This window comes from Limanda limanda, chromosome 8 (assembly GCF_963576545.1).
Source record: "Limanda limanda chromosome 8, fLimLim1.1, whole genome shotgun sequence".
NCBI classification, from domain to species: Eukaryota; Metazoa; Chordata; class Actinopteri; order Pleuronectiformes; family Pleuronectidae; genus Limanda; species Limanda limanda.
In genome coordinates, this window is record NC_083643.1 from 16,647,682 (window position 1) to 16,673,681 (window position 26,000).

The 26,000-nt window shown below is 39.7% G+C and overlaps 4 protein-coding genes across 4 annotated transcripts; 1 reads left to right on the top strand and 3 right to left on the bottom strand.

Annotated features, from left to right (window-relative positions):
• Positions 1-1,552: 1,552 nt before the first annotated feature.
• cd151 (CD151 molecule) lies at positions 1,553-6,570 on the bottom strand. The gene is made up of 8 exons (XM_061076137.1): positions 6,416-6,570; positions 5,475-5,559; positions 4,404-4,595; positions 3,441-3,515; positions 2,732-2,836; positions 2,454-2,609; positions 2,289-2,375; positions 1,553-2,171 (listed from the first exon to the last, which is right to left on the bottom strand). The coding sequence occupies exons 2-8, from the start codon at positions 5,556-5,558 to the stop codon at positions 2,112-2,114; spliced, it is 759 nt and encodes a 252-aa protein (XP_060932120.1). The 5' UTR covers position 5,559; positions 6,416-6,570; the 3' UTR covers positions 1,553-2,111.
• A 1,893-nt stretch (positions 6,571-8,463) lies between these two features.
• cracr2b (calcium release activated channel regulator 2B) lies at positions 8,464-18,774 on the bottom strand. Its single transcript, XM_061076676.1, has 18 exons — positions 18,739-18,774; positions 15,574-15,824; positions 15,386-15,497; positions 15,127-15,274; positions 14,245-14,391; positions 14,057-14,147; positions 13,539-13,634; positions 13,268-13,455; positions 12,431-12,502; positions 12,226-12,280; positions 10,829-10,908; positions 10,616-10,736; positions 10,251-10,377; positions 10,091-10,172; positions 9,515-9,629; positions 9,150-9,257; positions 8,984-9,060; positions 8,464-8,693 (listed from the first exon to the last, which is right to left on the bottom strand). Exons 2-18 carry the CDS (start codon positions 15,820-15,822, stop codon positions 8,609-8,611), a joined length of 1,953 nt encoding a protein of 650 aa, XP_060932659.1. The 5' UTR covers positions 15,823-15,824; positions 18,739-18,774; the 3' UTR covers positions 8,464-8,608.
• A 1,028-nt stretch (positions 18,775-19,802) lies between these two features.
• Positions 19,803-22,657, top strand: tmem138 (transmembrane protein 138). The gene is made up of 5 exons (XM_061076995.1): positions 19,803-19,867; positions 20,424-20,877; positions 21,546-21,717; positions 21,839-21,914; positions 22,017-22,657. The coding sequence occupies exons 2-5, from the start codon at positions 20,750-20,752 to the stop codon at positions 22,127-22,129; spliced, it is 489 nt and encodes a 162-aa protein (XP_060932978.1). The 5' UTR covers positions 19,803-19,867; positions 20,424-20,749; the 3' UTR covers positions 22,130-22,657.
• Positions 22,658-22,975: 318 nt separating this feature from the next.
• On the bottom strand, positions 22,976-25,470 carry tmem258 (transmembrane protein 258). Its single transcript, XM_061076717.1, has 4 exons — positions 25,394-25,470; positions 24,994-25,103; positions 23,222-23,350; positions 22,976-23,126 (listed from the first exon to the last, which is right to left on the bottom strand). Exons 1-3 carry the CDS (start codon positions 25,394-25,396, stop codon positions 23,224-23,226), a joined length of 240 nt encoding a protein of 79 aa, XP_060932700.1. The 5' UTR covers positions 25,397-25,470; the 3' UTR covers positions 22,976-23,126; positions 23,222-23,223.
• Positions 25,471-26,000: the final 530 nt, after the last annotated feature.

A 26,000-nucleotide genomic window follows, 5' to 3' on the forward strand; every position in this document is an offset into this window, starting at 1 on the left:
GTGTTTCTTTGATATATTTTTGGGAATCAATTTATTTCATCATTTAATATTCAAAGTATTCATTAAATATCTTTTTTTGATAACCACAAATCATTATTTTCATTTTATCTTTCTCAATTTATGAACTAAAATATTTATTGTATTTTTACATAAAGTTTACGCATGGGTCAAAAATGACCGAGGTATGCAAGTGTGATAAAAAAAAGACATTGTAATAATTATTTTGTTAAAAAATATTATTTAAGCAATGATTTGGACCAAAGAAATAAACATTTTAAATGTTTAAACTGACCGTTAAAAAGCGGCATGAAAAAGGACAACTTTTCTGCCGTTAAAAAGCGGCATGAAAACGGACAACTTTTCTGCCGTTAAAAAGCGGCATGAAAACAAACAACTTTTCTGCCGTTAAAAAGCGGCATGAAAACAAACAACTTTTCTGCCGTTAAAAAGCGGCATGAAAACGGACAACTTTTCTGCCGTTAAAAAGCGGCATGAAAACGGGCATTTTTTCTGCCGTTTAAAAGCGGCATGAAAACGGGCATTTTTTCTGCCGTTTAAAAGCGGCATGAAAACGGGCAACTTTTTTGCCGCTTTTTAACGGCAAAAAAGTTGTCCGTATGAGTTTATTTAATCAGTTTTCTTTCTTTTATTCATTCATTTTATACATTCACCACAGTTCAACATCAGTTTTATCAATTGTATGGTGTATGTTATGTGTAAGTACGACAAAGTGGAAAATAAACATTTAAAATATTAAAATTCTTTGGTCCAAATCATAGCTAAAATAATATTTTTTAACAAAATCATTATTACAGTTTGCCTTTCTTATCACACTTGCATACCTTGGTCATTTTTGACCCATGTGTAAACTTGAATTAAAAATACAATAAATATTTTAGTTCATAAATTGAGAAAGATCAAATGAAAATAATGATTTGTGGTTATCAAAAAAAGATATTTAATGAATACTTTGAATATTAAATCATGAAATAAATGTAATTCAAAAAATATAGCAAAGAAACACTCAGCCGTGCATGAAATAACATTGTAGGTCAATACGGGTCAGTTTTGACCCATGTTGTGCCTTAGTAGGGGTTTGCATAATTGTGTATAAAAGGGTTAAAGAAAGAATTTTTTTTCATTTTTAATTCCCTATTGCTCCACTAAGTTTCTCAGCATTCTATTAAGTAAGTTTGGCACAATCCTTCTGACAAACAAATAGACACATGTGAAACTCGAATGACAGTTGAGCTCTACCTCTGCCAAGTTCCAACAGTCCCCTTATGAAACCACATTTAAATGAACTAGATCCAGATTTTTATCTGGATCTGCAATAACATGTCAGATTTTTCATCAAGATCCATGAATTATTCTCTAAGAAATCATTGAAAAAGTTGGAGAAAAAACCCTGACTAAAAAAGATAAATAAAAAGTAATTCAGGTTCCTACCCTTGATCCTGACCTTCTTCAAAATTGAATGGGTTCTTCCCTGAACCAATAGACACACAAACGTACACAGGTGAAAACAAAAACCTCACCGAAGGTAAAAATGTGTGGTTACTATTTTTATTTGCATTCCAACAAACAAACAATTATATTGTTTGATCACTGACATACATTAAAAAAACAATCAAACAAAAAAGATAAACAATAAAGCACCAACATTGTTTGCAAGATAAATAATTAAAAAAATATCCAATCCAAATCCAAATATAGGTTGTGTTAAAATACATCTAAAAGAGCTGAAATCATGCATTTGAGTTGAAAGAGAATTGGAACAGAGTCTTCAGCAGCACTACAGTGTCTCTATTGTTTGCAGTCTGACAATCATCATTTCATAATTAGATTCATATTATTATTATTATTATTATTATTATTATTATTATTATTGTCACTTTAGATAAAGCGTTTATACCCACTTAGGAAAACATGCCATTCTGAATTATATTCATGAGCTGGATGCAATGTAGTTTAGTTCTACTGTGCACTTGCCTTGTGTTTGGTCTGAATTACAATAAAGTGAATATTGAATCTCTTGAGCATCCACAACTATGTAAAAAAAATGAGAGGCATCAAAATGTTATGTGAAACATGTTGTGATATTACAGAACTCAGTATGGATCCTCTTTCAAATTTCTATAAAGGCAGCAAGTGAACATCATACCAACAAGCTGAAAGAGAACAGAGAAGAGGAACGTGTTAGTTACAAACCACAGGAACAACCATTGTCTACAGTTCAGTACTTTGCAGAACGTTAAAACAGATTAATATCAGACAGTGTGGTTTACCTGAAGAAATGCAATGCCAATGCCCACAGCCCCGAGAATATACAACTGACTCAGGATGAATTCCTCTAGTTTCATGATGCAACCTCCCTGAGAGCAGAAAGGGGGAAAGAACATTTAAATCCTGCTCATTCAACCTTTTATCCAAAGGATCAGCTCTATACCCACCTCCACTTTGTAGATGTTTGAGGGATGGTCCCTTCGGCCACAGAGGTCACTGGGAGTTTTACAGCAGCTATCAGGAACCAGCTGCCTGTTATCTGGAGCCCGGATCCACGCGCTGTCCCTCCAGTCTGAGAAGTTGTTACTGCCACAGCACTTAAACTGAAAGGGAGAGGGAGGAATAAAGGAAACAAAGAAAGATGAGACAAATGGTGAGTCAAATTAAACTGCTTCCACGTGCAGAAGGTCATTTCAAATTTTCTGATGCAGTACCACTTCCGCACCTCCTGCTGAAGCCTATCCACCGCCTGCGTGACGCTCTCCTCCCCCGGCTGCTGGTATTTCTGCTGCATGGTCACCTTCAGGTTCTGTCTGAGCTCGTCGTCCAGCTGTGAGAGGAGATGCACTTCAGTGTCGGCTCAGGAAAACAATCTGTCACCGTCCATTTAAAAATGCCCCCTGTCAAATTCCCTTCCTCCCCTGCTACATTCCACTGTACCTGTGACCACCACATATAACTCACAGCACAGGAGAACAGGCCCCTGACCCCACAAGCATGCTTTAAACTGACTCACCAACATAAATAGTTTTGTTTCTCGACTGACAAATGTGCAAAGAGTGACACTGAACCATCGTTTATCAAGATGTCAAAGGGAAACAGTTTGATATGAGATGGAAACAGGAGGCAGCGGATTACCTGGTAGCAGAAAGGGAAACACTGGAGCCAGAGAACAGGGGGAGAAAGAGAGGTGTGAAAAGGATGGAAACAAACTGTAGAAATTAAGAACATGCACAGAGAGGCATGCAAAGAAGATCTGCCAGCAAAGACTGCAATTTCATGAGTGGAAGAAAAAACAGAAAGGGGAAAGGGAGAGAGGAAAAGTGACTACATGAGGGCAGAAAAGGTCAGATTTGTAATTGCTGCAATACCTAAAGTAAACTGGCGCTAACAAGAGTAATGTAAAAGAACAATCACAAAGTAGAAACATTTACCCCCAGGTAGTTTATGTAGGCCAGCACTCCAGCTACGACTTCCAGCAGGAAAATACACAGCAACAAGACCAGGTACTGGAGAAAAAGTCAGGAAATATATACAAACACATCGGTAAATGAACTTCAGCGGAAAAATATAGAAATGTTTTTATGTTCAGATGGTGTTTCAGTACATTTCTGTGCTAAAATATGACACTTAGGGATTGAAACTATTTGTGCACGACCCCAAAACCAGAATGACAACTATGATGCAGAGAATACACTGTGGGAAAGGAAGTTAGTAATCACAAAGGTCGTGGTAAACATGCATACAGACACAGGGTCACAGAGTGTATGGAGCTTTTCAGTATTATATCCTCTCTCTGCATGCGTCCGTCTCTCTCTCTCCCACCCTCCTCAGTCCACGCAGCCGCTTGCGATGCCCCTCATTCCTCTGGCATGAGCCGCTCTCTAAATCGAAGCTCTTAAAGACACACTGTGCGTGACTTTGTCCGTTATTTCTGACAGCCATGCCCGTCTGACATAATCAGGAGACAGAAGGTCACCAGGGATTAACTTTCAATACACGTAGACCCAGACTAGGTTGTGTGTGTATAAACAGGAACTTATAGTGACTTCCCTTGGTTTCTGATTCCAGATACAGTAATTATATACTACGTCTATTATGTATTCACATGTGTCTGTGTGTTGGTTTATTTGGACTACACCAAATCTACTGAGCTGATTTCCACTATACTTGGTGGAGTGATGGGGCCTGGGAAGAACCTAATAAATTTAGGAGTGAATGTAGATAAACAGGTGGATTTTTTGACAAATAAACTATATAGATAATAATCACACAGAATCATGTGTAGGTTTGTTCAGACTTGGTGGAGGTATGTGCTCTTCTGAGTGTGATTCTAATTAAATGGGGTTAATACTTTGGTGGAGTGTAGTGAAATAAACATTTTTGATCAATCTCACCACAGCCAAAAGACTCTTCATCTCCTTCAGAGTGGCACAGCATCCGATTATCCCGGTCACTATGACAATGACCCCGGCCGCTATCAGGATGTAAGCTGAGGCCGAATAAAAGCCGGAGTTGAGTAAACTGATGTAGTCGCTCTTTTCCACCAGCGTCCACACTCCCACTGCCAGCACTGCTCCTCCTGCCAGCTGAAAGAACGCACTGTTATTCACTCAATGCCGGCCAGATGCTTGAAATGTCAAGAATGAGCCACAGCATTTTTTAAAGTCTTCTAAATTAGCTGCTAAAATGTGATGGTGATGCAAAGTAGGCAACGCCCTATTCTCTCACCATACGCCTCCAGAGACGGCAGCGAAATGTGTTTTCATATGGTTGTCATATCTGAATGGACACTTTGCATCATGGGAAATGAGTAGGTGACTAATACAGTCCTAACGCATGAAGGTAAAAGTAAAAGTTTGGATGTGAATAAACTATCATTAAATTGTCTCTCAAGAAGAAACTGTTCAATATGTCTTGGCACAATATTATCCCTTGCAAACTGTGGAAGGAACAAAGTACAGAAACATGTGCGTATATGTTTACAGGGTAAGTGTGAGGAAGACTTTCTTAACAGTGAGAATACAGTAGTTTCAGTAAAATGAAAATCTTCATTGATATATGTAGTATTAAGCAAAGAATGAAATAATGACATGCTCTAACTAAATGCTAACTATTACCTTTGCTAAGAAGGTTATGTTTTAGCCCCTGGCTGTTTGTTTGTAAGCAAGATTAGGCAAAAACTATTATAGGGATAGAAGGAAGGAAGGAAGGCAGGAAGTAAGTGGTCTAAGTCAATAAAGAATCCTTAGAATTTTCGAGATTCAAGGGGCAGATCCAGGAATTTGTATGTTTAGGACACAAATTTCCATACATGTGTGCAATTGGTGCAGCTTGATTGGATTGAAGGGACTGTTGGGCCTTAGCAGAGGTTTGAGCTCGACATTCTAGTTACAACTAGAATAAATAATCATCACAGTGTCTGTCTTGAATTCTGTTCAAATGTGAACACTTCCTTGGGAACTTACCCAGAAAAGAATATTGAATAGAAACAGTAGATATTTCAGACAGATTGTCCCACAGGTGTGAGCTTTGTCACCTCGAGTTTCCATTCTGAAAAAAAAGAAACTCAGATATATCAGTATGATGGCAAACAGAAAGGCTCAGTAATGAAAAATGACTAGAGAACATCAGATTGCAGAGAGAGCAGGTCGTTACCCACCGTAACACAACCTTCTATTACTAAATTTGAATGAGGGTGAGTTACACACACCCACACACCCACACACCCACCCACACACCCACCCACCCACACACACACCTGTCAGTTTGGTTTTGTTCCCTGTGTTGATGATGACGGAGCTCAGACATTACTACTGGGAATTTGAGCTGTACAAGCTGACAACATGTCGTCTTTTTTAAGGTTTAATGTGTGTGGCTTTTGAAAACAGTCAACCAAAAATAAAATTCACTCCCTGATGAAATCAAATATGTTGTGGGGTAAACATACTTAACACCCTGAGTCACGTGTCGTCCAGCTCACAGATATATATGTCCCCTTCCCAGTAACTCAACCTGCTCTTCTCACACCCCAGTGATATACTGTTGACTGTTAAATATTTACCTAATGAATTAGTCAAAGTCTGTTTTTATCCAAACCTCAACTGAACTTTCTCATTCTTTTTTTAGAAATGTGACTCCGAGCATCATGAGTGACTAGAAATTAGGGCTCACCTCTTTAAAAACAAAAAGGGTAAAGACACAATGGATATAAAACCATAACCACATTAAAACATGCTATTCTATGTTAAATATAAGCCTCTTTAGCCATAAGATAAACCGTCCGCTGCGTCAATGTGATCTTTCAGCAAAACACAATCTCCCGATGATCATATTCACAGTTATTTTTAACTCATTGTGTCATGGAAAAAACTGCTCTGCCTTTCTGCTGAGACCAGAATACTCCTACCTGATTTGCGGTGGTGGACCCTGGAGGATGACGATTATTGGGGCAACGTCTTCCCAGCTCCTGCTAACCCCAGTGTCAATGTGCTGCTGTCTGAAGGTTAACTGAAACAGGGTAAGTTTGCAGTTGACACTCAGACCCGAGCGCCTGAGCGTCTGTCCTCTTTTGGCACAGCAGGCAGCTCGCCCCTCAGCCAGCAGCTTATAGAGTACATGTCTGCCCCCAGCTGGTTTCCCATGCATATAAAAATAATAATAGTAATAATAATAATCATAGATTTTATTTGTATAGCGCTTTTAAAAAGGTACTCAAAGGCACTTAACAGGGTAAAAAGAGTGACACAAAAAAACAATAAAATTAAGGTAACATTATAACAGTTAAAAGAGTTATTTTACATTAAAAACAATTATAATACATACATATATCACTGATTAAAAGTAGATTTAAAAAGGTGAGTTTTGAGTCCATTTATGAAGGAGGTGAGTGAGGGAGAATGTCTGAGGTGTTAGGGCAGGGCCGGCCCTGGCAATGTTGGCACCCTAGGCGAGATTTCAAATTGGCGCCCCCCAACATACACACGCAAACTGTCATGCATCCACAATAACTTTTGGACTGCATACAGATGCACACACAGGCAGACAAAATTGTAAGCTATAAAAAAACAATAAAAATATATAAAAAAATATATAAAGAGTCTGAAATCAGCTGTACTGATAGCATATCATGTTGACAAAAATAAACATTAATGATGTCCACAATCAGGGTGATTCTTACCTCTATATTGTTCTTTCTTCTCCTCCTCTACTTTGCGGTGCTTTCTGAATTGTGCACCTGATAATTTAATCTTTTTTTGATTCATCTTTGAATCTTCATGCCTGCAATATACTGAACTCTTATAATTGGCAGGATTTCAATCACCTATTTATTGCAAAATATATTACACTATGTAAATTTAAATTAATTAAATATAAAAAAAGAAAAAAGAAAAATTAAATTAAATGAATAAAACATTTTTTTTTTTTTTAAAACCTGCGCGCGTAATTCCTCCGCAATGGGCTTCTGCGCAGGACGTGCCCGCGCAGTTTTTAAATTTTTTTTAATTTAATATATTTTATTTGAAATGGTTATGGTTCATTTTTGTTTTTAAATTTACATATTATTGGTTAAGCAATGATGCTGGTCTTCACAGGTGACTGACCTATGCAAGCCTGTAGCCGCACCCCACCCCCCACATGGGTTATGTGCTTGTGTGTGTGTGTGTGTGTGTGTGTGGCTGAGGCGCTTCCCGGTTCTTCCCGGCATTACGCTGCCGGTGCGAACATGGGCGAGGAAATGAGGCGGGCCGCTTTTCGCGGCGCTTCTACCTCCGGTGCGTCCCGGGGTTAGAGGTTGATTGTGATACGTTAATATATTGTTTTACATTGCATGTGTCCCGTCATGATAATTCAGTCTCTTGTGCAGCCCTCTCGGCATTTTTCACCCTAGGCAACCGCCTACGTCGCCTGTATCAGGAGCCGCCCCTGTGTTAGGGGAGAGAGTTCCAGAGGGAGGGGGCAGCGGTGGTGAAGGCCCTGTCCCTTAGTGCTTAGACAGGCTGGTGTTGGTGGATCTGAGGCTGCGGGTGGGATTGTGTCTTTGTAGGAGGTCAGAGAGGTAAGAGGGGGTGAGGTTGTGGAGGGTTTTGTATGTGATGAGGAGACTTCTAAACTTCATAGTTTGTTGAATGGGGAACCAGTGTAGGTTTTGAAGGACGGGGGTGATGTGGTCTCTGGTGCGGGAGTGGGTGAGCGGGCGGGGAGCTGAGTTTTGGACGTATTGTAATTTGTTGATGATAAAAGGTAAAGGATGCTATTGCAATAGTCGAGTCTAGGGTGATGAAGGTGAATATGCGCTTTTTACCTCTAAAAACAAATGTTATAAGTTACAAGTTTTAAGTTACACTCACTTATAATACATACTTTTAAGTTATGAGTATACATTAGGCAAGTTAAAAGTAATTGTGTTTAAAAAGACAACAGAGGAGTCATCAAAAAATAATCTTTATTCGGACGGATTATATACACAACATAAACAAACCTTACAGTCACTGCTCAGTAAACTTGTTCACAGAAAAATGTGTGACCACAGGACAGGAAGTGTAACCATGCACTGAACCTTGGTGTGAACCACTTTTTTTTTTTGTCTTTTCTTCTCTGTTTATGTACAACAGCCTTTTGTGGATGTGTCCTCGCTCAGTAAAAGGGCATCTACACACTGTCGATCATGCTGGGCGAGCAACATCCTAAAATTTAAAAATATCAAAATCATTGTACAGCGGAAGCCACAGTGTTTGAGAAGAGAAATTAATTTGTAGTTTACAGCACTGATCAATCATGGTTGAGTAGATATAATGTAATGTATGTAATTTATCGACCAAAATATGTTTTTTCCAGCAACACAAACATTATTTGAAGACATCTCCAGCGGCTTTGAATAATTGTTATGGGACTATATTGTTTTAGTTGGTAAATGAGTGTGGCTACAGCGACTGGTTCATTGTAATAACACAATGGACAGTAGAGAATATCTTACCTTGCCAGGTGAGTCATCAGCTCCTCCATGTTACGTCCGGTCTTGGCACTGCACTCGTAAAACAAAGCTTGGTGCTGCTGTAAAAACCCAAAATGTATTTCATCTAAAAAACTATAATGAGGAAAATCACTGAAGAAAGTGGTTTGAATATTCAAATAAACCTCACCTCAGCGAGCCTCTGCCCCTCCCTTGTGGCCACCTGCCTGCTGTGTGCGTCTGCCAGATCCAGCTTGTTCCCCAGTAGCATTAACACGGCACCTTCACACATCTTCTCCTGCGACAGAGAAGAGGTGACACAACACTTTCTTTATTATCATTATCATTGATTAGAATTAAAAACTGAGGTAAACCTACAAAAATAACCTAACGAATAATTCAAAGCAGTACTGAAATAACTTCTTCACTTCAAAACTCCAATGACATCTGTGTTTACTTAGCTTCCTGTTGTACTATGGTGGTAATAACTTGCACATGTTTTCAAATCGTTTGTGTTTTTGCACCCAACCCTCCGTGACACCTCCGCCTGTTCACCTTCACAGAGTCCATCCATCCTCTCAGCGCTTTGAAGGAGGGGGAGTGAGTCACGTCGTACATGGCCAGGATACCGTCGGCCTTCCTGTAGTACTGCTCAGTGATGCTGCGAAACCTGGAGAAGGAATCAAAGTTTCTCTTTGAGTCCAAGCGACAACAGGTCAAGATGTGAAGAAATTCCTTGAAGATGTTCTTGAGATATCATGTATTGTGAGGTCGTCGTGACCTTGGCATTTGACCGTCCAATTCTAATTTGTTAATCTTTGAGTCTGAGTGAACATTTTGAGGATTCTCTCAAGATGTTCTTGAGATAACGCTTAGTTGAGGGAAAACAAATAGTTTAGTGAGATCTTCGACCACTGAAATCTAATTAGCTCATCCTTGAGTTTAACTGAACATTTAAAGCAGGTTTGAAGAACTTTCCTCAAGGTGCCTTAGAGATGTCATGTTCAAAAGAATGGGACTGATGGGCCAATGGAGGTATCACAGTGCGCACGGCCACTGTTACTGTCACAGAGGCATTAAAACAAAGAAACATGGCTGGTACACATGAGAATAAGCTGAGTCATATCTGACCTCTCCTGTCCTGCAGTGTCCCACAGCTGCATGGTGACGGGGGTGGAGTCCACAGTTAAGGTTTTCATCTGGAAATCCAAACCTACAAAACATCAGAGGAGTGACACACTGACACATTGAGGAGCGAGTTAATCGTTGACTTAATAAGTGAAACTCTTACCGACAGTAGAGCTTGTGTTACTGAGGAAGCTTCCTGTGCAGTAGTGCTGGATGAAGGAGCTTTTACCCACAACTGAGTTACCCAAGAATACAACCTTGAACACTCGCTGACGACTGACAATTTTGCTCTAAAATGCGGGTAAAAGACCAATTTAATTCAAACATATATACTTTTTAAATGCTATTAAGAGATAAGGTTTTTTAAGACTAAGAAATATGAAAATCTCTGTGTCGTATTTGTGCTGTGCAGACCACAAAAAGCCTATTATTACTTTCTCATAGCCTTTGTTGCTCCTGCTACTATGTCATTACATTGATAATTTAAGAATAAAATGTGTATATCTTCATATGTAATATTTTCCCTACCTGAGTTTGAGTCTGTTCAACATTTTCCCCCCTGACTCTACATGTTGGCTGGTGTCTCTTGGATGTATTTGTCCTCTCTGTGTCTTTGTTCTGCTCCAACTCATCAGATGAGCTCAGCTGTCTTCAGGATCCACAAACACACAGAGTTAGTGTCTTCCTGAGGCAATACGACTTTTACTGAATGTAATATCAGATGCAGGTAGTCAAACAAACCTTTTCAGTGGCTTGTCTTGCAGTAAGTAGTTACCTATGACTGAGCCTCTCTTCTCCAAAATCTTTTTGACATTTGGATTCTTTTTGTGGAAAGTGAGGCAAAAGAAACAAGTAGCATTAGGTTTCTAATGTTATAGATATTTATAGTCTGAAAACATGTTCTACCAATTATTTCACACAGGCAGATTCTTTTTTAATCATTTAAAAAGTGAGGGTTCAATCCTTTAGTGTAATTTTTAGTTTATCATGATCATCAATTGGCAACTGATAAATAGAAAACCAAGAGTAGTTATTGTGTTATCCATACAGAGAGATCCAAACACAAGTGGACCCCTTATGTTTGTCTGTTTGCACCCGGTATAAAAAGGTGTCTCAGGGTTAGGGTTAGGGTTAGAGTTAGGGTGTACAATTATGATCAGATCTCACGACCCTGATCTATAAACACTTCAGCTCCCAAGGACCTATTTTTTAGTTTTTACCCAGTCTGAGTTTACAGATGTGTGTGATGTCACTGTGTTTTTGTGTCTGTGTGTTGGCATGAGTGAGGAAGAGAGAGGTAGAAAGAGATCACAATGAGGTGGGGCTGTGAAGAAGGATTTAACCCATTTAAGAAAAGTATCAACAACTATATGTCTTAACAGAGTGAAAGGAATGTGTCACAGAACAACCTGATGTGGTCTAAGAGATCAGATCTCAAGATGTATTTGGGTGCATTCAGACCTGAACTTAGCATTGATCCCTTGTGATTGGTTCACTCAGGACAGATGTTACCACCAGGTCTGAACAGGAACGAAATTAGGAGAGTTTCTTGAATAAATATTTCGTATCCTTTGTTGGCCTCTTTGGTAAGAAACCTGAACGGAAGCTTGAATCCAAAAATGACTGTAATAACAGCTTTGGCAAAACTTCCACCTTGATTTCCTCAACAAACGTGAACGGGATAAGAGGGAACATTCTAATAAATGGAAGAAGTGCGATAAATGAAAGGGCTTTATTGGTTTGGTACCGACCCACTTTAGTTAACTGCATAAATATTGTAATGTACAGAATCATTAATGATCATTTACACATATTACACTCTGTCCATCACAGGACAGAACAAATGTCTTTTCAGCAAAAATCCTTCACTCCACTAACCAACATCTACGGAAAAAAACAAACCAAAATTGCTGACATGCACAACTCCCAAACAATGTCAGTGACTTTAACACGAGTTCAGTTAATAACCAAACAATAACAGCTGCCCATATAAATATTCATTGTCCATAAAGCATGAAGTCTTTCCAGGACTTAATTTAGGGCGGATAAACCTCCTGATGTGTCCACGGCGTACAAAGGTCCTCACTGAGGTAGTAAGTTAGAGGCAGAGCAGGAAGAACAGAGCGTCTGGGACTAACCCTCTTCTGAGAGTGTTGAGCGTCTTTTTCATCTCGCAGCCGTTTGTTCATATCCCTGAATCAGAAAGAGGAAATCAGTTAGAGACATTCTCACACTGACTGATCCATAAGTGGAATACACACACTGGAAGAACGTGAGCTGATTCTCTTTACACAATTCTTTAAGAACTTCTTGAAACATCGAACAGCAGCAGGTTGGACTCACTTCAGCAGTTCCAGTTGTCTGAACAGGCTCTCCTTCTCTTTCTGAATGTTCTTTGACACCTTCACCACATTTCTACAGAGAAACAAGCAAAATGCAATTTCTGTATTTGGGATAGTGTAATCTAATCTTATAAATATGACCCAAAAAAAGTAAGTGCTGCATAGTAACAGACCCATGGGCACCATCCTGCCACCGTAAACCCCAGAATATGACAGCAAATTGACTTCTTTTGAATGATAAAGTTACAGCACCCAGCTGTTCTAGGTTTTTACATACCAACCTGTTAAAAATATATTTAACTATATGTTTATGAGCTGTTTTATTTTAAGATGACTGCCACCAACAGAGTGAGGAATTCAGAGAGTAGGAGTAAGAGAAAGTAACAGATGGAAAACCACTAGTTTTGATCTATTTGTTATTAGTTAAAATAAAAGACTTGCACCTTTCTTCTTAATTATTTCTTCTTTATCATCAGATCATCTTCCAGAGTCAAAAAGATTCTTTGAAGTGCTCTTATTTCCTCCACTTGGAAAAGTCATTGATTTGATTTAATCTCACATCATCTAAAGTGACATGGTCCTGAATCTCCCAAAAAACGTTCGCTGCCCGCAGCAAGTTTGAACTCAAAAGGAGGTTATAAGACTCTCATGTGTTTATTGCTGTTTTTTTTATTTTTACAGCAAAGCAGTCACGTACTTTCCTTCTCTCAAGAACTATTATTGAAATGAAGATTTGATGAAGAAGAGATTTGTTTTCATCAATATACATGAATTATTCCCTGGTCAAAAGGTGTAATTGTTGACAAAGTGCCCGGACAGGCAGTTATCTGTGCCTCACCTCTGTCTGGCCACTTGTTCCTGGGCAGCGTTGAGCTGCAGCAGGCTGAGCTCACCCAGAGCGGCCTGCAGCTGCTCTCTGCTGTTCTCCATCTGGTCCTGTAGCTGGACGTTGAGGCTCCGCAGCTGCTGGTTCTGCTCCTTAAAGTTCACCTGCTCACAGCTCAGCTGCCGGACTCTGGTCTCCAGCTGAGGACAAAGACCGGTCCTGTGATTCTCTCATCAAACTATGGCGTTATCAGACCTAACATTGCAGTCATTTGGATGCTTACCTCTTTCTGTTTGGTCATTGTGTTCTCCAGCTCCTGCTCCCGCATCTTCAGCTCCTCTTCAAGTTGCTTCCCTCTTTGAATCAGTCTAATACCGTCCTTGATTTCACAATAAATTCATTAAATGCTGTGATGACATCACTCTTATTAAATGGCACAAATGTTGGACTAAGGACATTTTCATAACTGTAAGTAAAGACCAAGGTCAGAACAAAGGTCTTTGTCACATTGTTTACATTTGATCTGATTAGTTTTTGTTTCACATTGTAATTTTAGGGAGTTGACAAAAGGAATGTGTATGACATACATGTGTCCTGTCATCATCATGTACATGAGCTGCGTCTAACTATAATTTACATTTGATATCAGTTACGTTTGTGCACCGGCGTACACTGAAAATGAACTGAACCATGGTCCCCTGGTGCAGATGAGAGGCACCTCTCACACCTGTTATTTTGGTTTGTAGTAAACTGAAAAATCAGAAGGTCCAGATCAAACAACCAAGTTATTAAAATCTGTACCTGAGCCTGATGTTTCTGTCTCTCCTCTCTGAGTTGACTTTCCAGGTCTTCATAAAGGGACCGAACAACCTGATCGTGTTCGCTCTCGCGTCTAAACCAGAAAAAGAAAATCAAGTAAACAGTTACATTTGGCAGAGTTGATGTCGTGTTCAACGTGCAGAGGGAGACAGCGGTAATGAAGTGTGGACCTGCGAAGAGCTTGTTCCAGACTGTCTCTCTCTCTGATGGAGTCCTGTAAATGGGACACTGTGTGGACCAAGACACTCTCCAGGACACTGAGCAGCTCTGGTCTTTCTCTCTGTAGCTCACACCACATGGAACAAAGCTCCTGCTGACTGACACACAACAAAACAACAACACAAGGCAGTTAAAAGACTGAGGATATTCAACCTTAAAAGTCTGACACTGACCCTAAACATCACTTACCATAAATAAATATATCAAAGTTTTATGACAAAGTGTTTGCACAGCACGTTGTTGGTGTTGTTTAGAAGAGGAGATACACGCAGTATTAATGATTTGACATTTTCAGTTTTGTGTTTTTGACAGTGGCGTACAATGATGACAAGCAACTATGAATGCAATCAAAAATTGATTTCATTGTAGATTGATATTTTGAGTAATTTCTCCAATATCAATAATCCTTTAATCTATAAAACTGTTAAAAAATATGTACATTACAATTTCTCAAAGCTGGAGGTAAATCCTTCAATGTTATCTTATATCTGATGAGTCCAGTACTTATACATATATAGAATAAGGAAAATATTAGCATTTGAAAAGCTTGAAAAAAGAGAAGTAGGGAAAGTTATTGATAAATTATCAAAAAAGTTGCCAATTTACTTTCTGTCCCTTAAGTACGCCGTGTAGTGTTTATTCATCTATGTAATATCTTTTCTATATTGATACATTCATTCAACAGTTGACCAACATATCCATCCAACCAACACATATGTGACAGAATGTGTGCTAATTGGAAACAAATATAATTATAAGTAGTATATAAACTAGTGTCTGTGGTTTGTAGAAAGATATGGTCACCGGGTGATAAAACAGTGGTTTCTTCTTACTCTTTAAAAAGTTTGTCAGCACCCAGCTCCATCAGTATGTTTACAAATCTGATTGCAATGGGATCCTGGGACCATTGCACCTGGTCCGCATCCTCCTCCGCTTCGCCTGGACTCGACTCAGTCGTGTCCTCAAGTCCCACAAACTCACCTGAACCACAGAGTGAGGAATAGCACAGAAGAATTCATTAATACTGTCGGAGAAACCTTTTGTCCGCACATCACAGTGAACTGTGGGATCACATCACTCCAAAACACTCACCGAGTCCAGTGTTGAACTCAACAGGAGTGAGGAATCCATTGCTCTCTCGGTCCAGACTCTCAAACACCGTCTCCAGCTGTTCAGGAGACAGCGGCAGCTCTCTCTGTAGCCTCTGATCAGAAGAAGATGGAAGTTGAAGTCTCTATAATCAGCCTCAAGGTTTTCATCCTGTGACACTCAACGCTCACCTGCATGTCCCTCTTTGTGATGAAGCCTTTCCCCTCTTTGTCACAGAGCAGAAACAGCTCCTTGGCCTTGCCCATGGTCTCTGTTTGCGGACTTCCTGCTGCTGCCGATCTTGGTGACACCAGTGGGCTGCTTCCAGAACTGTGCCTGGGGCTCCCAACAGTAAAGCCCCGGGGTCTGGGGCTCGCTGGCACGGCCTCGCCACTGCCCTGACCCACCAGCACCTCGCCATCATTCAGCCACTTAGACATGACTGGACAGAGGAACATGGTTATGGATGAGGAATTGCTATACATCTGTCCATCAGTCTACATAGACAGCAAAATACTATTTTCAGGTACTGAGGTGATACATGAATATAGATATATAGATATCAGTTTCATATATATGCAGGATTTTTTTTTCATCAATATCCAATTGATGATTCCATGGGAAATCAGTGTAAACGTACTAAAAGAATTATCCAGATTCACCCCAAAAAATGAGTGGGTTCTTCCTGACCCATAACGTATCCTTTCACCAAGTTTCATGGTAAACTGTCCTGTAGTTTTTGTGCAATGCTGCAAACTAACAGACAAACAAACACAAATGTGGCGACGCCGGCGAGCTAGTTCTGGCAGGCAACTCGAGCTGCGCCAATCATGTGACATACATCATGTGACATACCTCACTGTCCACAACCATCTATAATACACACCCACCTTATCAGGTGGTCCATTTAACCAGAGAGACATTTCCCATCATCATCATCATCATCATTTTAACCCCTTTTGCTCGCACTGCTGCTGCAGTATTGCCACCAGTTGCTTCAGCCCCTACACCACCTGTAGGCTCTAACGGGGGGGGGGTTACAATATTAGCTCATCACTCCCATCATCACAGTGATTAAGTTGGAGCCTAGACGCCAAACACTAAATCTGTTGTAATGCTGCAATAAATGTTCAAACGTTAGTCTTACTGAAATGAAAACATAACCTGCTTGGTGCAGAGAATGAAAATAACTTTGCCCTTTAGTCCGCTTTTTCTCACAAGTATTTAACATTTTAATTTGTCTGTTTGAAGCGTAATCTTTGCATAATTTCCTGATAAACCACAGTGAATTTATTGACACATCGGCTCTTCTCTCGGAGTGTTATTAGATATTGGGAGAAACTGGCCCTACAGGTCCTCCCTTGTCAAACACCAGGTGACGAACAAACTAAGCTGTGACTGTGCACAATATCTACAGCTGCTGGGACCAGTTCTTCACTATAGGAGATTCCATTGTTGTTTGAAGAGACAAATATGATGGAAATTTACATATATATATATATATTTAAAATGTCAACATTTGCAAACACCGGTAGTGACTAAGACACTTTTCTTGAGACAGTGGAGTCAGTCGTCTTCACTGTTTATTCAGATTAGGTAGATATAAAATAACAGCTTTGCAGCCAGAAGGCTCTGTGGCTGTGCACCAGGATGTGTAAAGGGTAAAAGAACAGGATGGTGTCATGTGAGAGGAGTTACTGTGTACTTGAAGTGGGGGGGTGGATGGCTGCGGGAGCGAGGAGATGCAAATGAACGTTTGCAGTAGTTTGCATTGTCGGGATTACCAACAATTACATACAAACGCTGCTCTCAGGAGCCATGGCGCTCATGAAACACTGATTTGTGACAAATGCACACATCATACACAATCAGTCCTCAGGTTAGATGACATTTCTGTTGCTTCAGAGGAACATATCAGCCTAAATCAGAAATGGTTTCATTCAAAAAGAGTTTCTAAATCAATGAATCGGACCTTGGGCGACTGAGCCTTCTCCATTTACTGCCCCCTCCCTCTGAAATGCTCTCCCTAAACAAAAAAGACCTGTCAACTGTCAAAACAAAATTAAAAACCACAACTGCTGTTAATGTGTGATCACTAATATGTATTTTATATCTCTAGGGATTTACATTTCTATGTTTTTTACAGAACCTGAGCCGTATACTTTCTGACCACAACCAAAAATCCCTGCTTACTCCTGCAATAACTGTGAATATCCACATCTTAAATTCATATTTCATTTGTCATACTCCTACCTACATCATTACATTATCTTTAGATCCAAACAACTACTGAACACTCCTATTCTGTCACCTCTTGTGACCGCTTATTCGTGGTTCTCTTGCATTAGGTACTTTACTGTGTATTCTAGTACTTTATTATGTATCATTTACTTAGGGAGTACGTACAGTTTTTAGTACATTTTGTTTATAACATTCTGTTTTGAGGTATTTTGATCCTTTGTATGTTTTATTGCTACTTCGATCTATGTGCAATGCCCTTGACTTGCTGTAACACAGTAACTTCCCAATTTGGGATCAATAACTTACTGATCTATCTATCTATCTATCTATCTATCTATCTTTACATACATATTTTGGAGCATTGCTAAAAACGTTATAAAATTAAAAGAATTATTTTGATCATTATATTTGACAGATATCCTTGCAGAATAGTGGGATAAGGTACAAACTGAACTGTGCCTCAGTATTAAATGAACAGCATATCTCCGTGTCAAGGCACAACACCTCTAATAAAGTAGGTTCTGATAAAGTCTAGTGAAGCATCCCGCTGGTGATTCGTGGAGCCTTCAAAACGTCCCTGAATCGTAAAGATATGCAGGTTTTCCTGGTGCTGGTCTTGTGTAAACATTACACGTTAAGGATTTTGTGTGTCTGACCAGACTCCACATAAACGAGCAGCCACGCAAAGGTCAAATAAACTCAAACACACCTCAGATACACACTATTCATCAGCAGGGACACGAGGACAGTGGCTTTACAACGTGTCGAGGGCAACTAAACTGTCAAAGATAAATAACACAACCCTCAATGGGACATGTTGCTTTCGAACACAGTTTTCTCCACGTTAAGGCAGAAGGTGGTTTTGAAACGTTGCCCTCAAACGCACCGTGGTTTCCCACAATGACTCAAACTGTGATACGACGACATGAAGCAGCTCTGCACATAACGAGGTTATTTAATATTAACGGAGAAGAAGGACTCAGACAGCCGCTGGTCACACGACCTCACACTGAACTCAGAGTGAACTCAAACCCGGCTGTGTCTCCGCAGTTCGGACTAAGTCCCATTATTATATTTCTGTGAGTTGAGAGAAGTTTGTGGAGCCTTGAACTCACCGTGTGTCGGTGCAGGTGTCCCACCACCGCTGTCCAGCTCTGCCACTGCAGCACGTACCGGCCACAGCCGCTGGGAGGCAGTGACGAGCCTGTGCTGCTGACCTGTACCGTAATGATCAGTGTAGCTCGCTCACACTCTTCCACTCAACAGTGTTGTCATTGGCCCCTGCTGACCTGCAGCCACTATATGTGAAAGTGTTTTAATTTTAATCCATCATGATCATCTTAGTTAGAGAATCTAACACAGTAGATCTTCTATTTACACTATACACATTCTGTTTACTTTGCATTGGTTCTTACTTGATTGTTTTTTTATCCTTTTCTTTTGCCATTGCTTTTAAATGATGTTGCATACAATATAAGTTTAGATTTTGTATTATATTATTTGTTGTCTTTAATTTTAAATAGCATTGTATTCATAGCTTGTTCCTTTTTGTTGTCCTCTTTTTGAAGCACTTTTCAATGGCTCCTTTAAAAGGTGCTATATAAATAAAGTTACAATTATAAGGTATTATCATTATTGATCATTCAACCTGAAATTACACAGGTAGATCTAATAAAAACTGTTTATCTCTCTTTTCTGTAAAAGTGTGTTACAGAGGACAGGAAAACAACATTTTATAAACCAAATCCAAACATTTAAAACTATGGCTGCCTGTTCTTATCCTCAATCAAACCACAGTTAAATCAAACCACAATGAAATAAAAGGCAAGTCAACTCTAAAGTTGCAAACCACAAATAGTAGACAAGAAGAGTAACAAATAACAACAATAACGGGCAGTTCAATGATCAACCTAGTTGGTAATGAAAGTAAATGTTTGAACCAACAGCTCCTTTCTTTAACATTTAGAAAAACACATGCAACCAATACATCTATATCATAAAACGGAAAGTCTGTGCTTGGGGCCACATTCTGAGGAATATCTTGAGAACCCGTACACTGGTTATTACGGTAGCATCACGAGGCAGCGTTACCATGGAACTTGCGGAAATACGTTGCTGCTGAGAGGCGGCGGTGGATGCTCGGAGAAAACTGCGCCGTTTGTTTGTGGAAAAAGAAGAAATACGAACAATTTACGCTTCCTGTTTGTCCCCATGTGACTCGTTTTCCTCCCTCGCTTGTTTCCGGTGAGTAGAGGCGATTCAGATCATATCTCTGGAGCATGTTTACACAACTGGACGCAATCAAACAGCGTTGTTGTGGTTCACGTAGAAAAACGTGTGTGGGCAGAATCTAGGAGTTCAAATCTGAGCTGTGCCACCGGCTTTGTTGAGTTCAAAGTACATTAGATGTGTTACTGATACAAACTGTAGTAATTTACTACCATCGGTCTACTACACGCTTATCTGCAGCCAGAATTAAATAACCACAGGCTCCCGCCATTAGAAGAGGAGTTGAGTAGAAACGAGAGAGTTTGTGCGGAACACAATAACAACAACTGGAGGAGTCCACGCAGGACAAATTAATCCCTAATCCCAGCCATGACCTTCCCACGGCGGCTGCCTGTGTAACATGCTTTACATGGTGACGTTCACCGCTCATTTATCCGTCTGAGGCAGACGGTGAATCAGACACACAATGGAGGAGCTCGAGCGGCACAGGGGACACAACTTAGCTGCGAGGAATAAACAATTCAGGTTTCTATCACACGATCTAACCGCGGCGTCTCTTTTCTTCCTGCAGCAGATGAGGAGACTTTCCACAGCCAAGATGTCGACCTGCAGCAGCTGAAGAGGTCAACCCCAGTTCATCCGACATCCTGGACTTCCTGCATCTCAGAGATGTTTTATCCCTGAGGACAACACACAGCATGGTTCTCCACAGAGGAACTTTCTGGAGCCCCTTGTTGATGGAAAAGCTCACCACTCTCTGACTATGTGAATGGACAAGTTGTGACTCAGTGGTGTGTGTCTGCTTCTGGAGCTGTGCAGTGATTTGGCACCAGAGCATGTGGAGGTGTCCAACGTGTGTTTGGGATCTGTGAAGAGAAGGAAGCAGGAGAAGAGAAGATGCTGCAGACTGGTAACTACTCACTGGTGCTGCTGATCCAGCTCTCACTGTTGGCCTATGACCTCTTCGTCAACTCCTTCAGTGAACTTCTGAGGGAGGAGCCGGTCATCCAGCTCGTGCTCTTCATGTAAGTCATCTATGCTCAAAACATCAGTTCACTTATCAGAACGTCAACTGGAAAGAAGTAGATTCCAGCGACTGTTATCAGTTATTCATCAATTAAATACACTATACACAGTTTGTTTACATATTCAGGTGTCAATTTATCTTTGCATAATATTATTACATTGTATTTTTAAAATATACATGTCAATTGGAGTGTTTAAAAAGTACTTTTTTATTAATCCCATAAATAATAACATAATGGAAGTTGTGGCTTTAATCTCCTGACCCAGTTTGTGACCAAAACTAAATACAGTAATAAGACAAATTTGTAATTATTGAGCTAATCAGCTAATTTACTGAGATTTACATTATTCTGAATATTACAGGCAGATTGACATAACTCAAAGAAAGCCTTGACACTTTGTATTTTAAGAGTTTACTCAAACAACCATGTCTATTTTTCCTCAAAAATATTGAGGTAGTATAACGCTATTCAGCAGCTTATTCTTTCAGTATCCATTTCATCTGGCAACATTTAAACAAGCAAATGGTAATGCTGCCTCATTTAGTGAAAAATCCCACTTGCTCGGTATCTTTCTCTCTGACATGATCATGTGTATGTTGTTGACATCTTGCTAAATGTGCACCATCAGAAACCAATATTTAATATAATCTGTCACTGTCTTGCAGAATCCAGGACGTTGCCATTTTATTCAACGTGATCATCATCCTGTTGATGATGTTCAACACCTACGTGTTCCAGGTCGGCCTGGTGTCTCTGCTGCTGGAGAGGTTCAGGGCTCTGCTGGTGTTCTCCGCCCTTTACCTGACCCTCAGCATCTGCTTCCACTGCTGGGTGATGGTACGCTCCGTACACCCTGCACTAAAACTGAGACATATTAACATGATTCTGACTATCACTGAAAATGATGCACTAAAATATTAACTGCCCTATAATCTGATTAGTATTTATTTTCTTCTAGAATCTAAGATGGCTCGACTCAAACCGTTTTGTTTGGACCGATGGTCTTCAAGCTCTTTTTGTTTTCCAGAGAACAGGTAATGGTGTGATTTCATTCATTCAAACATTCTCCATCACAGCTCATCAGTCTTCTGTTGTCCCACTGATCATTGAGTATGTGTCCGTCTCTCTGTCAACAGCGGCAGTGTTGTATTACTACTTATACAAACGCACAGCAGAGTACATGGGGGACCCCCGGCTGTACCAGGACTCTCTCTGGCTGCGTGACGCCTTCGCCAAAGCCCGTCAGTGACAAAGAGACAGTCTACAGACATTATAACACTGAGCATCACCATGTGCTACACTGAATTTTGGACTATTTTTTCTATTTGAAACTTGCACAGCCTGACACTACTGAACAAAGCAATATGGCTGATGATGACTTTTTACAGGTAAGAGGATGAAGCAAAGTAACAGTTTGTATTAATTGGTTCTTCGTAGCCAAGTGGGCAGATCAAGGCAAGTGTAGCTTTGTATTTATCTGGATTGAGTGTGTTAATCCATGTGGCCTTTGTAAATCAATTAGAGTTGTATACAGAGTGCAACACATTGAAAGAATGTCACAAGTTTGTTTCTGTTCAGATATAGATTACCTATTTGAAGCTTTAATTATATGTAGAACTACATGTAAACATAGTGTTGCTGGAAAAGCTGTATTCCCCTGCAAAGGAAGAAACAAATTGGTTTATTTTGCCTTTTTTTTTAAAGACTAGTACGTGTTGTTTACATGATAAATAAGCCAATTTCCATGATTTGAGTCCTGAGACCTTTCGAATTGTGTTCCCGCTGTTTTTTTATTAAATAATCCTTCTGTAATCCCGGTGTAATCCTTCATCTCTAAGGTGGTCAGTATTATCCTGGAGACAAGGTGAAACAGACTGCTCTATTTTTAACACAAAGATAAATCAGGGATTGAGGTTTTAGGCTCTACTAGTGAAACGCTATAAATAGTCTTTAGTGGGTCCAAATAACCTTCTATTCCCAAGAACTCAAGGGTTTAGTCGCAGGGCACTTTGGGTTTGATCTTAGTAAAACGGTTAAATATTTAATATAAAATTGAAGACAGTCACATCTTTAAATGAAAGACAGGCACAACAAATTTGTACAAATCCCCTTTACTTGTGAAAACAAAACAAGACTCCATATGACCCCCAAACATCATCAGTGCAGTCCAATTGAATCCAGATTCAGCTCGTGTTTATGACGCCCGTAGTTCCACTGGAATGTGTCATATTATCAATCCAGTCAATCTGTAGGAAAACAATAGGGGGTGCAGTAAATAACCACAACGCTGTTTCAGTGATTTAACATGAAAACCATTAGACATTAATTATATTTAACGTACCTTCATACATAGATGCCAACCCAGAGTAACAAGAACAAGACACCGAAGCCCATGAAGAGCGAAGCAACGAGGGAGATCAGCAGCTCTTTGTAGACGTCCCTGGTGTATTTTGTTGAAGTCACTTCATAGCTGATGAAATGTTAAGGAAAGCTCATCAAACAGGTTAATGGTCTACTTCTACGTCATGATTTACAAGTGTACCTTATTGCACACTTGTCTGCAGTGGTAGTATACTACAGTACAATGTGTATACTGTCAACCTGTATTCTTCAATCTCATTTACATGACTCAGTATTGAAAAGGGCACACTGACAATGAAGATAACAAACTTGCAATTTGTAAATCCATTAATTCATAATAAAAAAATTTACTAATATAATCAAGGTAGACAAACCATTTAAAGCATTAAAAATAATCACAGAATTTTATTTTGTTTTGGTTCCAATCAGGGATTGAAAATTATCTCTGCTTTACATTTTGATCATGGTGCTGCACCACGATGTTGACGTTAAGCATCAATACCACCTCGTTTCCTATTTGATACAGAAATGCTTAGTAGCAGTAAACAAGACAACACCCCTTGCATGAAAGGAGCAGAGTTAACATTTAAGTTAATGCAAAAGTGAATGCACCTACAATATCTTATTGCACAGGAAACTTACAAAGACATCCTTCTCTTTCGCCAATACAACTGGAGTTACTGGCGACTGAGTCTTCAGACGCAATAAAACAGAATAAAAACATAACATACCTGCATCAAAGTGTCTTCAAGCCCCTACATTCAAATTCGACTAGAAACAGTGTCATTCACACCTTGTTTTAACCCTTTAGGTCATCTACCTGAAGTGGCGACGTTGCTAGCATTCACGGCACACGCGCCTTTAGACAACAGCTTGTGTGTGTGTGTTTCCGTGCAAACCCGGCTCTGGAGGACAATTAGGCTACAAACATGGTGTAAATGCCGCCGAGTTGAATTTGAATGTCGAGGCTTTTGGACACTTGGATGACTCCCCAGGTTCAGTAAGGAGGCATGTTATGTTTTTTTCTGTTTTAATACGTCTGAAGAAGAGTCAACAGTTACTTAAATTGTATTAGATTTGGCTGCAATGTTGTAAACCCTGCATTAATATATAATGAAAGTAATAGTCAGTAGAAGGTATGGCTGGACGAGGCCGGCAAAAATGATATTGAGGTAAAAAATGTCATACGAGTCAATATCAATAATTATCATGTTAAATGTCACAATAACTTGAAAAAAGTTTTATAAATGTAAATTACATGTCACTGTGCTTGCACAATGAATATACTATATATCAATATATTAGCAACGTTATATTACAATAGAGGATTTTTTTAACGATCATTGACTATTTTATTGCCCAGCTCTAGTTGCAGCAAAAATGTAAAGCAATGGCCCCAGTGCTTTGACTATTACATGATCCCATGATGGGATAGTTCACCCAAAAAGGAAAATTCACTCTTCTACAGCCAAATCCAATCCAATTGAAGTAAAAGGTGACAAAGTCTTCAAACGTGAAAATAAAACCATGGAATTTTATCTATTGGATTTGGCTGCAACGCTGTTTGTCCCTAAAACACAAACATTTCCCCCGCCCCTCCATCAGCACAGTAGTGAGTGGATGAGTGAATTTTCATTTTTAGGTGAACTATCCCTTCAATTCCCTCAGGTCCTTGTGTTTTACTGCAGATTACTATTTACAGAATAATCTGTGGTACGACTCCTGTTATGATATCTCCATGCGGAAGGATACACGAAGAACCAGGCGGTGAAGAACATGCCGATGGCCAGCAGCACCACGGTGAGGTGGGGGAACACAGCCGGGTTCACCGGGCTGGTGTATCTGGTCATGGCCTCGAGTTCCTGCCGAGACAGACAGAGGAGGAAGAGGAGGAAGAGGAGGGAAGAGGAGGTTAGAGAGGAAACCCAGAGTCCACAGTGTGTGGCCCCTGATCACTGCTGGAAAACTGACTGCTTCGGTTTTTATGGAGCGGCCGAAGCGATGGATTTGACACAAGAAGCGAACGATCCTCAAAAGTCTGATTCACACAGACAGCGCCATGTTTTATTCATGAGATTAAAACTACACATCTCTGTACAGGAGATGTATAAAGTGTTTATCATATAAACATCATAAACCGGATGAATCTCACCATTTTGTTGTATTGTGGAGCTCCGGTCTCGACGATTCAAGCTGAGAAGGCCACGTACTGATTAGCTCTTCCGGGTTTCGTCATCACGTAGCAGGCGTACGTGACTCCTGGGTCTTTACTACCCTCGGTTTGGTCTGCCAGGCGTCTCCTGCTCCGCATCGCAGGCTCAGGTTTTCAAAGTGTTTCAATCCAAACTCAGTGTATGGAGGTAAAGATGCAATTGCAGTCGTTATTACTTGAGTCTTCAAAATTTCATATCATATAAATATACATATATATAATGATCTATTATCATTTCTGTATTTACTGAAATGTGAAGTCTTTAATTGTGTCAAAACTATTGACAACTGAAGTCCAATATTTAAATAAATTTTGATGAATTTAATCCATTATGGTAATTCAATTTCATAAAATGACATTGTGTTACATAAATTAGATTTATTTATGGTTTTAATTTACTCAATTCAATGAAGTTCTCCAATTTATCTACTGTAGTTGCATATAATATATTGAATTAGGTTATTTAAATTTAATTAACCCCTAACCGTTCAATTGAATGACTTGAATATAATAAAATAAATGTAATTATTTGAATTATTAAGTTATT

Excerpts from the sequence above, each read along its gene's own strand:
- cd151 (XM_061076137.1), bottom strand. The coding sequence starts at position 5,558 with ATGGAAACTCGAGGTGACAAAGCTCACACCTGTGGGACAATCTGTCTG. Across the intron at positions 2,837-3,440 it reads CCTACATAAACTACCTGGGG|CTGGACGACGAGCTCAGACA; the intron begins GTAAATGTTTCT and ends CTCCTCTCACAG. Across the intron at positions 2,376-2,453 it reads CAAACATCTACAAAGTGGAG|GGAGGTTGCATCATGAAACT; the intron begins GTGGGTATAGAG and ends TTCTGCTCTCAG.
- tmem258 (XM_061076717.1), bottom strand. Across the intron at positions 23,351-24,993 it reads TTCACCGCCTGGTTCTTCGT|CTATGAAGTGACTTCAACAA; the intron begins GTATCCTTCCGC and ends ACATTTCATCAG.
- tmem138 (XM_061076995.1), top strand. The coding sequence starts at position 20,750 with ATGCTGCAGACTGGTAACTACTCACTGGTGCTGCTGATCCAGCTCTCA. Across the intron at positions 21,718-21,838 it reads GCTTCCACTGCTGGGTGATG|AATCTAAGATGGCTCGACTC; the intron begins GTACGCTCCGTA and ends ATTTTCTTCTAG. Across the intron at positions 21,915-22,016 it reads TTTTGTTTTCCAGAGAACAG|CGGCAGTGTTGTATTACTAC; the intron begins GTAATGGTGTGA and ends CTCTGTCAACAG.
- cracr2b (XM_061076676.1), bottom strand. The coding sequence starts at position 15,822 with ATGTCTAAGTGGCTGAATGATGGCGAGGTGCTGGTGGGTCAGGGCAGT. Across the intron at positions 15,275-15,385 it reads TGAGTTCAACACTGGACTCG|GTGAGTTTGTGGGACTTGAG; the intron begins GTGAGTGTTTTG and ends TCTGTGGTTCAG. Across the intron at positions 13,635-14,056 it reads GACAGAAACATCAGGCTCAG|GACGGTATTAGACTGATTCA; the intron begins GTACAGATTTTA and ends TGTGAAATCAAG.